The sequence below is a fragment of the Mesoplodon mirus genome (assembly GCF_964341445.2).
Source record: "Mesoplodon mirus genome assembly, chromosome: 7".
Taxonomy (NCBI): domain Eukaryota; kingdom Metazoa; phylum Chordata; class Mammalia; order Artiodactyla; family Ziphiidae; genus Mesoplodon; species Mesoplodon mirus.
In genome coordinates, this window is record NC_138983.1 from 59,418,747 (window position 1) to 59,429,873 (window position 11,127).

General features: G+C 48.1%; 2 protein-coding genes across 2 annotated transcripts; both read left to right on the plus strand.

Moving 5' to 3' along the window:
- Positions 1 to 411: 411 nt before the first annotated feature.
- On the plus strand, positions 412 to 1,378 carry OR52W1 (olfactory receptor family 52 subfamily W member 1; the record flags this gene model as incomplete). The annotated part of the gene is given in 6 exon segments (XM_082628891.1): positions 412 to 447; positions 451 to 471; positions 473 to 580; positions 582 to 935; positions 939 to 1,052; positions 1,055 to 1,378. Coding segments are annotated over 6 exon segments (957 nt in total).
- A 1,698-nt stretch (positions 1,379 to 3,076) lies between these two features.
- On the plus strand, positions 3,077 to 11,121 carry LOC309807767 (uncharacterized protein C11orf42). The gene is made up of 3 exons (XM_082627683.1): positions 3,077 to 6,432; positions 9,859 to 10,657; positions 10,923 to 11,121. The coding sequence occupies exons 1-3, from the start codon at positions 6,361 to 6,363 to the stop codon at positions 11,051 to 11,053; spliced, it is 1,002 nt and encodes a 333-aa protein (XP_082483809.1). The 5' UTR covers positions 3,077 to 6,360; the 3' UTR covers positions 11,054 to 11,121.
- Positions 11,122 to 11,127: the final 6 nt, after the last annotated feature.

An 11,127-nucleotide genomic window follows, 5' to 3' on the forward strand; every position in this document is an offset into this window, starting at 1 on the left:
CTGGCCTTCTCCCCATCTACAAGACTGAAATTGACTCTACTTGGACCCTTAGGAAGAAAAACACTCATCTCCGCTCCACTCTCAGCTGAGCTCCAAATGGAGGGCTCCAGCTATACTAGCCACTGCAGCAGTGACACCACACTTCACTACCACTGTCTCTCATTACTCTCCCTGCAATACTCATGGACTTTCAGGCACAAGGATTCTCCCATCCTAGCTAGGGTTGTGACCTGGATTATCCATCCAAAACCCCAATCAAAGGTTATAACACTGCAATCCTCCCAGCCCTGCACCACTCCTACACATACCTGGATGGATCTATGCCACTGCCACACCCCCCACATCTCTCCCTTTGTCCTTCCCCTATCAGGAGTGATGCCCCCATGAGCCCTAAAGCTTTGACCCCACAGGATGGCAGAAGCTCCACAGTCCAACTCCACCTTCTCATGACCAACCTTCCTCATACTGACTTGGCATTCCAGAGTTAGGGGTTGCTGAGGCCTGGCTGACACTGGTCTTTGGGCCCATGTATCTGCTTTCCCTGCTGGGCAACAGAGCACTGCTGGCAGTGGTGGAGATAAGACTCCACACTGCACAAGCCCATGTTTCTGCTCCTGGCCACGCTGGCAGCCACAGACCTGGGTTTAACCACATCTATAGCTCCAGGGCTGTTGGCTGTGCTGTGGCTTGGGCCCCAGCCTGTGCCATACATTGCCTGCCTGGTCCAGATGTTCTTTGTTCATGCGCTGATGGCCGTGGAATCTGGTGTACTGTTGGCCATGGCCTGTGATCGTGCTGTGGCAGTAGAGCGTCCACTGCACTACCCCATCCTAGTCACCAAAGCCCGCGTGGGCTATGCAGCCCTGGCACTGGCACTGAAAGCTGTGGCAGTTGTTGTGCCTTTCCCTCTGCTGGTTGCACGATTTGGGCACTTCTGAGCCAAGACCACAGACCACGCCTACTGTGCACACTTCGCGGTGGTGGGGCTGGTCAGGGGTAACACTCGGGCCAGCAACTTGTATGGGCTGGTGCTTTCATTGGCCGTGTCAGGTGTATAGATATTCTAGGCATCACAGGTTCTTATGGGCTCATTGCCCACGCTGTGCTGCGGCTGCCTACCCGGGAAGCCCATACCAAGGCCTTTGGTACATGGAGTTCCCACACCTGTGTCATTCTGGCCTTCTACGTGCCTGGTCTCTTCTCATACCTCACGCGCCTCTTTGGTCGTCACACCATCCCAAAGCCCAGGCACATCCTTCTTTCTAACAACTATTTGCTGCTACCATCTGCCCTCAACCTGCTCATCTACGGGGCCCGCACCAAGCAGATCAGTGACCAGCTCCTAGAAACCTTCTCATTCAGAAAAAGCCAGTTCTAATAGGCAGTAAAAACAACGGAGGCTGGGGGTGGAAGTGGGGGGACATTCAGAGGAGCCTGGGGTCTGGAGGTATGGATTATGTCATCTTTGTCCCATGGTCTGCCTATGACTGTGATAATCACTCAACAGGTACTTGCTGTGAAGGCTCTACTGTGGGTACCACTGGCATATGTAGACTGGCCTAGTCATGCATTCTGCTTGGGAGGAGGCAGGAGACAGGCTACCACGTTACCATGCAGAGAAAATAAGAAAAGGGATTAGGGAATTATCATGGGATCACAGTACACACGATTTAACTTAAAGAAAACTACCCTCCGCCTCCTCCCCCTACTCTGCCCCATCATTTTAACCTAAGTCTGTCCCTGTTCCCACACAAAAGTTCCTCTACAGATCCTGGACCCAGGAGCCTGGGAAGACTGACACTGCCTCTGGAGGCAAGTGCTTGGGTACCTGTCTGGGATCACAGCCTTCTATGCCTGGAGCCAGATGCTGTTTTCAGTCGGTCCTTAGGGAAGAAGCTAAACAGGCTTATTCCCCACCTTCTGAGAATCTGGATAATGTGCCCCTGAGTCCCAAATTTGTCTAAGACCCTGATCCTTAAGACATATTCAGTTCAGAGAATCTTCTTGGTCTCATGCATAATCACTATTCCCCCTACCCTCACTGTGCTGCCAAAGTCTCGGGAGTTAATGGCTACAACGTCTCTCCCTGGGCCTGCAGCTTCAGGGGCCAGGGGTCCAACTGAAAGAAATTTTGATATCCCAGAAAATCGTTGTATTTAATATTTCACCTGTTTGCCCGAGGTCAAGTCTTTACGGTCTCTTACCAGTCTGCCCTTTTGTGCATCCTGAGCCAGAATGTAGAATTCTCAAATAAAATCCTCATCAAATAGAACCCTCATTTGTTCTGGCCAACATCACGAGTAGCACACGATGCTGGTGCAATATGATGAAATAGGAATATTTCACACTGCTGTGGCTTCCAGAGAACAGAGATATTAAACAGGAAGTGTCGTGGTATTGCCCAACATGGGATTCACTTTCTGCTCAAAGACTCCACACTGCAAGGACATTGCACAAAATAATCTTTCATGCCAGCATAAAATCCAGAATGAGAATATTCTCAGACAAAAGGCAGGGAGTCACTGTTATGAGGTCAGAGAAAGCTATGGGCTGCACAGGCAGACCCAGGCTCTCTGGGAATATGATCATAACCGTGCGTATTAGAGTTAGCCGGTAAGACCTGAAGCCCAGTACAATCTGGACCACTCAGACGGCTAGACCAAGCACCATGGGATATCACACAGGAGGGCTGCAGATCCGAAAAAGCAAGTGATGCCATCTCCAGAGCCACACGGGGTCTCACCAGGTCCTCATTAACAAGGAACTAAAGAGATAGCCCAGGAGCTCGGTGTGATTTTCAGAGGTGTTAATGCTGAAGCCAAGTGGATGAGGAGGAAATCTACAGTCCTCCTCAACCCAAGTGTGGGCTCAGTCATTCTCAAGGCTAATCTTTTTCATGAAGTTCTAAGTTAAAAAGCCCTCCAAGCAACGGTTTTACAGATAATTGTGACAAAATTCTAATCCTAATGGGTGATGAGTCTTTAAGATGTACACATCATTCTCTTAGAGATTCCTCCTCATTAAATCTATCCTGACAAAATAGATGTGAACAAAGATGTATGCAGTAAGATATTTATTACAACATTATTATAAAGAAATATAAAGAAATGCGTGACAGTCATGTGTCACACATACACACACACACCATTTTTTGTCTTTCACCTCTGGTACGTGAAAAGGGAAATCATGTGCAACCGATGTTCAAAAGCAGTGAGTTCTGTCTCCCTCCCACCACAGGAAGCCTCTCTGCTAAGGCACCTTCACTCCATGGTTGTGCACAACTCCCAAGGCAGCTGAGTCCAAAGCTGTACATTGTTCACTGCTAAGCCAAAAGTCCACCCCCGCAGACATTTATCTTTTGTTTTGGATTGAGATCGCATACATACCTTAGCATGCAGTGTGTTCAGAAGGCTTTTCCGGTACTCTTACTCCTCACTACCACCTGAGAACAATTATAAGCCCATAATCCCTTACCTATAATTACAAAATAAAACATCTCTGAAGAAACAATAGTTTTTTCATAACTTTGACCCAAAATCTGGCCTGACCCGTTATGATCATATTTATACTATTGTTCTCACTTAGTGTGAATATTCATACATTTAGCTACAGAAATATTGATGGGTTTGATGACAGGGCACAGCCCTCAATCTCACTGGGGTATTCCTTTATATATCATAAAGGCACAATATTCCCTTTCTAAAATCTGAAAAATTCTGAATTCCAAAACACATCCGTCCCAAAAGGTTTCGAATAAGCGATTAGGGACCTGTAGGATTATCCCTGTAGCCTGAGAGAAGTGAAGAGACTTGTTAGGGCTCTTGATCACTCTGAGGGCTTTGCTATCCAAACTATTCTAAACTGCCCTGGAGGCTCTTGCAGACAGCAGCATGTTCTCTGGATAACAGCCCCTACCTGTTTGTTTCCCTCGTGCTCTCCACTCTGGTCACTCTTCAGATATGCTGGTAAGCTGTGCCTTTTTTCCCAGGGAGACCCCAGAACGTGCTACCATGGTGGCAAAACCCATGAAGAGGATATGGCCCAAAGAGCCCAGGCCTTGGGCTCATCAGCTCCACCTAGAACTCAGCTGTCATGTGCTTTCCTTCATCAACTTTCAGTCTCAGACTCTGTGAGCTGAAAGGAAAGACAGACTTACTTATAGGGAGCCTAGAGAATCATGGTATTCAGACCACAAAGACAGAAAACAGAGGTATGGGCTTCTGGTCGAGGAGTTCAACAGTACCCAATTTCCCCTCCGAGCTCCCTCTATGAACAAAAATCTGAAAGAGAGCCTCATCTGATTTCACCAACAGCTCATCATCCTTGCACCCCTATTTTAACCACCCCCTTCTCATTGTGGACCCCCTTCAGGATACAGATGTGCATCACTCTCTGCCTCTGTCTCTCAACAGCTCTCAACGTCTCTGTCCCTCTGCATCTGTCTCCTTGCACTGTTGGTCAGTTTTGCCCCAAGTCTGTGTCTCTTGTCCTTGTCTCTGTCTACCTCACTCAGAATTCCTTTCTGAGGGAACAGAGGTGTCAGTTGCACTCTACCAGGTGACCTCTCCTTGTCAACAATAACAAAAAATGTGTTAAAGGGGCAGTAGGAGGAAGAGACTTGGTTTCACCTAACAGGAAGCTTGGGGTTTCCAGTTTGGTCTGTTGTGGCTCTTCTCTCATCCTGCCCATTTCCTTGTCACCACATCACATTGTACTTCCACCTGGCACACACCCCTCCCACCACACTCAGGCGAGCAGGAGGAACGTGTTGATCTCTCCCTTCACCAAAAGGAACTACTGGTTAATGGTTAAAGCTGGAATCAGGCAGACGCAGATCTGAATCCCAGATCCTCCATTAACTCACTGTATGCCTTGCACTAATTTATTTAACCTCTCTGAGCCTGTTAATTCACTTGTAAAATGGGGAAATGATAGTTCCTACTTCAAGAAGTTACTAAAAGGATTAACTAAGCTAATGCATTCAAAGCGTTTGGAATAGCCCCTAACACATTCAATTTCAACAAATATTTGAATATTAATTCCTCTCCTGGAGCACAGGCCCATGCTCACTTGCCAATCCTTTGCTCAAAGACCTGATACCCGAACTCTCAGCTCTCTAGGAAGACCGGCCCTCCCTCTCCTGGGGCCAGTCACCTCTCCTTTAAGAAACTTTTCTTGGTAACACTCTCTCCCACCACGGTAGGACCCTTCCCAGGGCTCCATACTCAAGTCACCTCAGACAATGGCCCACTTTGTGGGATAACTCTACATGCTGGGCAAGGATAGGGGAGGATGCTCCCCACACACAAGGAGTCTTTGTGGGCACACAGGAGTGTAGTGGGAAAGCAGCTACTAGAAGGACTCTCTAGAGTGGTTCTTCTCCAAGGAAAAACCACTCTTCTTCTCCAGCAAAACACCTGGTTGAGATCTCTGGATGGAGACACAAGTGAAAACCACACACAGATTAGGGCCATAAAGGAAGAGTCCCCACTAGATACAAAGCAGCCTTGGAAAGGAAGTAGAGGATGAAGAAAAATTTCCTTATATTTAGCTGCGTAATTTTGGCTTCCTGAAAGTTCTCTCCAGTTACTAAGGCAACATTATCCCAACTCGATTCTTATCCTCCACATTGTCACCACTCAGCATGGCATCCTCCTACACACACCTGGTTCTCACTGCAATTGTAACCCACTCATTAATAATGAGTTTCAACCTAGGCTGCACATGAGAATTGCCTGCAGAGCTTTTAGAAATCCTGATGCCCAGGCATACTCCAGACCAATTAAACCAGAATTTCTGGGAGTAGGATCCAAGTACCAGTAATTTTTAAAGCTTCCAGGTAATTCCAAAGTATGGCCGAGGTTGAGCGCCACTGCTTTGGTCTCAGTTTAAGTCCTGATCTATGCTTCTCCCATGTCCTTCAGGACCCCAGTTCAACCTCACAAATAAGTCATCTGCAACTGACAAGATAGCATAGCAAATTGCTTTAAGGAGGAAAGGTCTGATACTGTTTCCTTAAAGAACTCAGACCAAGAACTACACACACACACACACACACACACACACAAACATACACACACATAAAGACATATACAAACACACCCTAATGGATACCTGCATCTACCTCTCCTAAAGCAGGAGAATGAATAGGTGACTAAAGAGTATGGACTCAGGTGGTGGGTACAGTGAGGCTATGAAAGTGACTGCCCTCTCCCCACCCAAGGCCCCAACACCCAGCAGGGCCTCTATGACCTCATGCTGTAGTAGGTCAGAGTTCAGGGCGTGGGGGCCTCACCTCCATGGGCAGCTTGGGGTTTCTGCAGCAGCTACTGCCCTGCCTAACCTCTCCCACACTCCATCATGTTGGTCGGTACCCCTCACTTGCTGACACTGGATGAAGCTGATGCTACCTGGACCCTCATCAAAGATAAGGTAGGTAAAGAGGGCTAAAGAGGAAGTAACAAACTGTGACCTACATGGGTCTGAGCAGTTTATAAGTTGGAAGGAGTTGGAAGCCTAAAGACAATAATAACTAACATTTACTCAGTGCTGGCTTATGTGTGAGGCACTGCATTAAGTGCTTTGCACAGAGTGTCCAATTTAATTACAATTGCAAAAACAGTAAGAAAGGTTCCTTGAAAGACAATGGATAGGGAGCTATGAGAGCAGAAAAGAGAAATGCTAAGTCAGGGGTAGACTTAGGAGGTCAGGAAGGCTTCCTGGAGTGAGTACATTCTAGCTTGGCATATAGGAGTTATTCACATGGAGGGAAGAGGAATACCTGGCACATAAAGGGTGCTTAATAAACACCTAATGAGCAAGGGGCCGGGGGGGGCGGGGTGTGAGTGAACAGTGTACTAGATAAAGGCAGAATATATGCAAAAGCCAAGAGAGAAAGAAAGAAAAATGTAAATTAGTGAACTACAAATAGTCCTCTAGAACAGGGTTCAAAGAATTAGTGGTGAAAATGAGGAAGAAGAGGTATAGGGGCTGATGGTGAAAGGCCTTTTACATTTTCTAAAGAACCTGAACTTTACCTTTGACCTCTTCACAGATATTCCCTCCAGCTTAACTTCCACAGAATGAGAAATTTGGGGTTTGAGCCAAATATACAGATTTCCAGGAGCAGGCAGGTCTCAGCTCTGAGTTGCTGGTGTCCAGAAAACCCCACAAAATCTAGATGGACACTAATTTCTGATATTAGAGAATTTAGGGATCAGGTTCCAGTCAGGCTATCTGAAGGAGAGTGAATTTAAAGCATTTGCAGAAAGCAGCCCACCAAGTTGAAAACAATCATCTCAAAGCAGTGCCTACCAAACTCAAAGCAGCCTTAATGGCACGTAGCTCCCATTTGCCATGGAGTAGCAGCTTCCTTTCCCAAGGAAGCAGAAAGAGAAGAGCCAAGGTCCTCCCAAGAATGAGAGCAACTAGTTTCAGCAGCGTTAGAGGTTGGTCCTGGACTAGATCAATCAGAATTAGGGTGAAGTAAATGGGGTCTTTAACTATTACAAAGCTACACCATCTCTGAGTATCAGAAAAACTCCCTGTCCTATTTAAATGGAAAATTGCCAGGAAAGTCAGGGTAGGGACATTCAGGATAAATCACTGGTAGTATGTGACAAGTTCAAGAAGTAGGACACCTTTGAGTAACCTGGTTTCCTCCTCCAGAACAGCTGATTTACTGGGCACTTTGTAGAAAAACAGAATGTGGTTCAAGGGCTCCCTATTCAGAATTCAAACCAGCCAAGGTACCTCCAGGAAGATCATCTTCCACCATCACTTTCCTGGGCTGCCCCGGGGAGAGCTGAATTTGCAGGCCTCTAAGTCCTCAGAACTTCTACCCAGAAGTGCAGTGGAAGCAGGTAGTGGTCTCAGATGGTGACTGCCAAGAACACATTCACCTTAGCATAGAGTCGAGTGCTTTCTTTTTCCTGCTTTAGGATAACCACTAGGGCCCTCAGGGTAAGAATAAGGGCCTAATAAACTTCCACAGCAAATTCATGTCTATATTCTGAAACAGAGTTTCCAGCTTAAGCACCTTTTAGCAGAAATTTAGACCGTAATAAACATCACACTCCTGTTAGAGGGACCTCTCCTGGAGACACTCCAATTCGTCTCATTTTTACAGAACCCTAGGCACCAAAGGAGCAGCTAGGCTGGGATTCTGAGATTATATTTGATGGTTATGCTTTCCCGGTCATGAAGCAGATCATTCTATACAAAAATGCTAACCCACCATTGCTCGGCTCTCACCCCTGGAAACCCAACTGTTCTTCAGACCTATGCCCCCACCCAAAAGTTAAATATCCCATATCTTAGTGAAACAAAGGAGAAGGAATGATAGGAAATTCTTCCATGCAGATCAACAAACAGCACCAGTTATTTCCTTGGCTAGGTGACAAGACAGTAGTGACAAGCTATCTCAGCTTGTGTAAAGTCCAGACACAACGAGCTATGCCCCTCTTACGCTGGGGGGCAGCACTTCCAAAACAGCTTTACATAGCAAAAAGCAGATCAACCTTAAGGGACCATTGGTGAATTCTCCAAGAAAGCCAGTAAAGTAGGCAATGCCCTCAGCAGGGGCACAGACATATGGGATTGGGGGTCTGGCGGAGGGAAGTAGAGCATACAGCAGTTTAAGAATAGGACTCTAACATGAAAGGGGCCCAAAGAGCAAACTGTGTATGCTCCTTAGCAGAACCCAGAGCCAGAAGTCTCAGCCAACAGTATCTTGGATGAGTCAAGATCATATCTAAGTACAATTACTGGAGAGGATCTTACAGGGCTTCCCAGTTGGTCATGAAATTAAATTTTCCAGAACTGGGTTACCAAGCACAAAAAGGCCAGAAGGACAAAACCAAGAGCAACTGTAATCTGTGAAAGCCTACTGGAACTAGCATTACAAAGAGGAGGCCTCAAATCCCTAAAAGAACTATCCTCTGCATCTCGGGCAGAAGGTGTATATAAGATGTTGTAGACACGGTGTGGACTTCCAAACCTATTTCTGTGTAACCACTCTCAGTTAATGACCTCACCCATCTAACCCTAATCCTTGAGGATGCCTTTTCCCACACCCCTTAAGTGACCAAGTTCTACTAATTCTATAACCTAAATACCTTCCCCCATTATTTTAGTTCAGGGCCTCACCCCATCTTGCCTGGAATTTTACAATACTCTTAACTGACTTTTTCTATCTCTTTATTTTATGCCTTCCTATTCAAAATTAACTTTCTAAAATGCCTATCTGAATTATGCCCCTCCTAACCAGAGCCCTTCAAGTGGCTTCCCATTGTCCTCAGGATAAAAGTCCCATCAGAATAAAAGTCCCATCACTTAGCACACACACAAGGCCTTGAATAATCAAGCTCCTGTGTGCTTGTCCCTCTCCATACCCTACACTTAAGTAATAGGAAATTATACTTTCCTGACTATGCCCCTCTTAGTTTGTAAGTTCAAGTTTTTTCACTGGCTGTTCCCTCTGCCTGGATTGACCATTCTCCTACCTGGCTAATTCCTTCAAAGTTAAAGCATTACCACCTAGAAACTATCCTTGATCCTCTTCTATCAAAGACAAAGGCTGTTAAATCACATCTCATCTGTTCCACAGCTTGCTCTCTGAGCTATATCAGGACAAGAACAAAGTCTCATTTTTTAATGCATTTCCAGTATCTAGCAGAGTCTGGCACATAGTAGACATTCAGGTTTTGCTAGAGGGGAGAACTGGGAGACAAGCAGGAAGCACAACAGTTTGAGCACAGTGTGGAGTGACAGTGGGAGGGTCAAGCTAGAGTAGGCTACCAGGTAACTCCTAACTCTGACCCTAACTCAGTCCCTGACCTATAAACTGGCCACCTGCAGGTTACAGAGGAGCGCTTTGGGCCCAATGTAGTGGCAGTACCTTTCCTGTCAGATGCAGCCTGCTTTGACCTACTGGGTGTGCTAGTGAAACAGTCCCGCCCAGCCCACACCCGCCTGGCTCTGCCAGGTCGGCAGGGCCGGCGGGCACTACAACCAGTGGGGCCACTACCGAACCTCCTGGAGCAGGCAGGCTCTGAAGGTGCCTTTGCCCACTGCACTAGAGAATACTCACCCAATGGCCGGGCAGAGATAGCCTATGAAGAAATGCGACTGTTGGATGGGCAGCCCTGCCGGATCCGCTTACATATGGGTGGCCTGCGCAAGAAGGTGGCCTTCCTGATGCTGCCACCAGGGCAGGTGACCTTACAGCAGACTCTTCCCTGGCTCCAAAGCACCCACAGCATCTACGTCATCTACCAGGTCTTCTCCTGTTCCTGGCTACAGCTGGGGCTGCTGCCTACAGCCCATGAGCCCCAACTGCTCTGGTTACAGCGGTCACTGCCTATTGCCTTCTCCTGCCTCAAGTTTTCACTGCAACCCAAGGGAGTGCTGGGACCACAGAAGCCTCTGATCAAAGACCCACTGCCCCATAGGGCCAGTTGGGTCAGACCCAACCTCAGCATCATGCCACCTCCGGCCCCCACGTCAGCCCCTGCTGATGTCCCCAAAGCTGCCGACGTGCCCTCACCTGGCCCAGCCCCACCTTCACCACCTCCCCAGGAAGGGCCAGAGGGCAGACCACCCAGATTCTCCTACAAGGGCCGAAACCCCTTCCGAAGGGGGCCCCAGATGCTGTCAGGTACTGCTAGGGGAAATGAAGGTGAGAGGGATGGGGTAAGGTGGAGGGAAAGGGCGTGGGGTGTAGAGCCCAGGAGTGTGTGGGGCACCCATAACTCCACACTGGACCCTGGGGAGGGGGATGGAGTGAGGGAGCCAGGGGAGGGCGAGATGGAAGTGTGGTCCTGGTGAGGGGGTGGGTACAGCACAGAAGACCAGAGGGAGGGACCAGGGCGGCAGAGAGACAAGGGCGTCAGTCAAGCTGTGGCTATCCCCAACCCTGGCAGAGAACTGGCTCTTCAGCCCCCGAAGCCCCACACCAGGAGCCCAGAGAGGGGGCCCCGGGGACCCCGAGCGGCACTCCATGTCCCTGCCCCTGCTGCAGGGTCTGTCTTCGGAGTTCGACAGCGACGAATGAAGCTGAGGCGAGAGATGCGGGGGGCCAGGCCCCCAAGATCTGACATAGGGGTACTGGTCCCCAATAAACATCAG